The sequence below is a fragment of the Silene latifolia genome, chromosome Y (genome assembly GCF_048544455.1).
Source record: "Silene latifolia isolate original U9 population chromosome Y, ASM4854445v1, whole genome shotgun sequence".
In the NCBI taxonomy this organism is placed as follows: Eukaryota; Viridiplantae; Streptophyta; class Magnoliopsida; order Caryophyllales; family Caryophyllaceae; genus Silene; species Silene latifolia.
In genome coordinates this window covers 29,365,448-29,369,044 of record NC_133538.1, presented here as the reverse complement: position 1 = coordinate 29,369,044, position 3,597 = coordinate 29,365,448, and the positions used below count along the sequence as shown (strand labels likewise).

At 33.1% G+C, this 3,597-nt stretch overlaps 1 protein-coding gene across 1 annotated transcript; it reads right to left on the bottom strand.

Moving 5' to 3' along the window:
• Positions 1-962: 962 nt before the first annotated feature.
• On the bottom strand, positions 963-1,517 carry LOC141627780 (uncharacterized). Its single transcript, XM_074441001.1, has one exon. It carries the CDS (start codon positions 1,515-1,517, stop codon positions 963-965), a length of 555 nt encoding a protein of 184 aa, XP_074297102.1.
• Positions 1,518-3,597: the final 2,080 nt, after the last annotated feature.

Below are 3,597 nucleotides of genomic sequence, written 5' to 3'. Positions count from 1 at the left end.
GTTGTGGTAGTAATAATAGATGGTTATGCTGGTTGTTATAGGTGGTTTTGGTGGTTGCTTGTTATCTTGTGGTCGTGCGCGGAATCGATGTGGTTTGCTAAAGGTAGGTTTTCCTACTCAGTACTGTTGATTGTCTAGAGGGTCTATTGTTGTTGTACTGTTGGTTTAGAGTCTTTGTTGGATGGTTGGTTGTGGTCATTTGGTTAACATTGTATTGGAATAGGAATTGGTGATTGTTGTTTGTACAGCTGGTTGTGATTGTTTATCTGTGGTGCTCGAGGTGCGTCCTCAGCTGAGTGGAGTAACTTGCGAGTGTGGCTTCACGCCCTTGATTTGCCTTTTGAGGAAGCCGCCACATAAGGGATGTTCACATTAAGGAATATGGGTTATCGCTGCGGTCCCCCACTGGCAGGACTGGACCTTCGGGCAGTCAGTGATGTGTGGTCGGTTGGAGGAGGTGACATGTGTGTGTGTGTGTGTGTGTGTGTGTGTGTGTGTGTGTGTTACTTTATTTCCTTGTGTCTGCTTTTATATTTGTACCTCAGTTACTGACCTTGTGTGGTGTGGTTGTGTTGTCTTCTTGTGGTGTGTCCGCCGTGATCAACTATGGTGCACAGTCAATCTTAGCAGGTTGATGTATGGATCTTAGCTGGGTGCTTGGAGGGACAAGTCTACCACGAGTCATGGCAGAGATAGTTTCACATAGCTGATAGTAGTCATGAGTTGTATCTTTTATATCGGTTGTTTGTTTGGTTTAAATCACTTGTAATATAATATAATCTTTCTATTATTGATATTTGATTATTACTGTCCTCGGGCAACCGAGATAGTAACGCCCTTATCTGCTAGGGAAGGTCTTTTTAAGGCTCCTTGGTAGATGGAGGTGTTACAACACGCCAATCAACAGAGCCAGCAGGGGAAGGCGTAGCAAAAGCGACGACATCAGATGGGTCGGAAGGGAGTTAAGTAGGAGCACGAAGCCTTTCTTCCCGCAGAACAGCGTGATACGCCCTATTCAAAGTAGGCAAAGGGTCGAGTTGGAATTGTTGAGACCGTATATTAGCATATAACGTAGCATCTAAGCCCATAAAAAATTGATGTAACCTTTCATTATCTAAGCGTTTAACCGTAGCAGGTCCGATTTCACATTCACATTTTCCGCACTTACAAGCAAATGGTGGTTCATGAACAACAATAGAATCCGAAAGAGCTTTCATTTTACCATAATAAGTCGTAACATCCATACCTTTGGTTTGTTTACAATTGTGTAACTGAGTCTTTATGCCATGAAGCTTAGTGCCGTCAACAACCGCAAATTGAGCCTCCAATTCAGACCATAACACCGAGGCATCATCGACATAGGAAATCGTATCCAGAAGTGATGGATCAATTGCGTTACGGATCCTGGACACGAGGGTACATTGAACAACTTCCCAATTGTCAAGCCCAAAAGCATCAGTCGGCTTTGTAATAGTACCGTTAATGAATCCAAATTTTCTGCGAGATTTGATCGCCATCGTCATGGAATTTTTCCAGTCCTCCCAATTATCACGACGGAGGACAACATTATAAATCTTGGCATTCGGGACATCATGCGACCCGAGGTAATAATGGTTCGAAAACTCTATCAATCCTCGTCATCAACCTATCATGAATAAAGGTGGATGTTCATTAACTATAAAATTTCCATTAATAAATGCGTAGCAGGCATAAGATAATCCCATATTTTTCATTCTTGTTCATTACGATTCTTCTTAGATGACCACATGAAAAATTAGATAACCTTCAAAGCACCCAACGAAAATAGTACTTCGTATATATATATTTATACAGGAGTATATTATAAGAAACCTATTAAATTTTCACAACTATAAAGAAAAAAATGCTTTATAGAAAATCATTTTAGTAGAAAGAGAAATCGAAAGATTTTGAGGAACTGCTAAAGATTTGAAGGTCCCTAAAATATATTAGGTCACTTCTTCCAGTTTCAAATTACTTCACATAATTTGAAAAATTACACGAAAAGAAAAAACGGTCGGACGTGGGAGTAGTAGAAAGCATTGTCTAATGAAGTGAATATCATGAAAAAATCATACAAGATTCAATCTACATAAATTACCGCTTCAACAAATCAAAATAAATAACTACTACTACAAAAAAAAAGAGTACCTTGATCATTAACAACTCTTTCAATTAAATACTTGTGAAGAAAAAAATCAATATATATAACTAAAGGAGACTTTTTCCCTAATTATACTATTAGCATTAGAATTCGGAAATAATAATTATTTACAATTTTTCTATTACAATTAGGAATATAATTTTCCTATTAGAAATGAGAATTAATTACTTGTTTTACCATTTTCCTATTAGAAATAGGAAATAAATTAACAATTTATTAAGGCTTTTTTTCCTAATTATACTATTATAATTAGGTGATAATAATTATTTTAAATTTTTCTATTATAATTAGGAATATGATTTTCCTATTATAAATGAGAATTAATTAATTATTTTACAATTTTATTATTAGAAACAAGAAATAAATTAATTATCTACAATTTATTAATATTAAAAAATTATTCATTAGTATTTGTTCACTTTTTATTAAATTAGAATGAAAAAAAACTTTGATATATTTATAATATCCAATTTTATAAAAACTTCCGATTAAAAAAAAAAAAAAAGAGGTATTATGAGGCTAAAAGCTGCTAGGCCGAACTGGGTTGTGACAAATGTGCATGCATAATACGTACTACATGGAATTTACTCATGTAAAGAGTAAAAAGAACGATGAAATATGCCCCTACATCTTTTGTTATTGCTAGTGTCATATTTAATTATACATAATACGAAGTTTATTTTTAAAATGTCATATGTATTTCTCCTACTAATTTTAAAGTTATTTCCCTCACAATACACTTCAACTTCTATTGATAATTTATTATTATATTATTTACATTCATTTGTCATTATATAAAAGTATATTAATCAAAATTTAAATAAGATATTCACAAATTATTGATAACTACATAGTTAGATATCTATTTTTCAAGGAGTATTAAAAGATAAAGAAAGTTGCTGCTAATTTGCGAATCGAAATATCATATTATGACAAATGAGTAAATGTTTTGAAAAACTTTATTGTGCGATTTTCTTTCAATTTAAAGTAAAAATGGTACCACGAGTAATTAAATAGATTTGAATGAGGCTTGAAGGTATATTAGATACACTTATTATAGAAATATGTGTATGGTTATGATTCAATTCAAGCAACGATCAACATTAAAAAAAAAAGTCATGAAAAACACATAAAAGGGTAAGAGTAGTCTTTCCCTAACATAGTGAAAACCATCTCTCTCAAGCTTCTCTTCTGACAAATTTACATGCATAAAAAACGGTACTATTCAATTATATGGAGCAAACTAATTATTGTTGACGCTATATATATATATATATATATATATATATATATATATATATATATATATATATATATATATTGTGTAAATTTAGCACATCATCACTATAATTTAGGGAGAGATATAAATTGGGGAAGGGTGAGACATATTCGTCATGCATAATGCGATGCTTTAA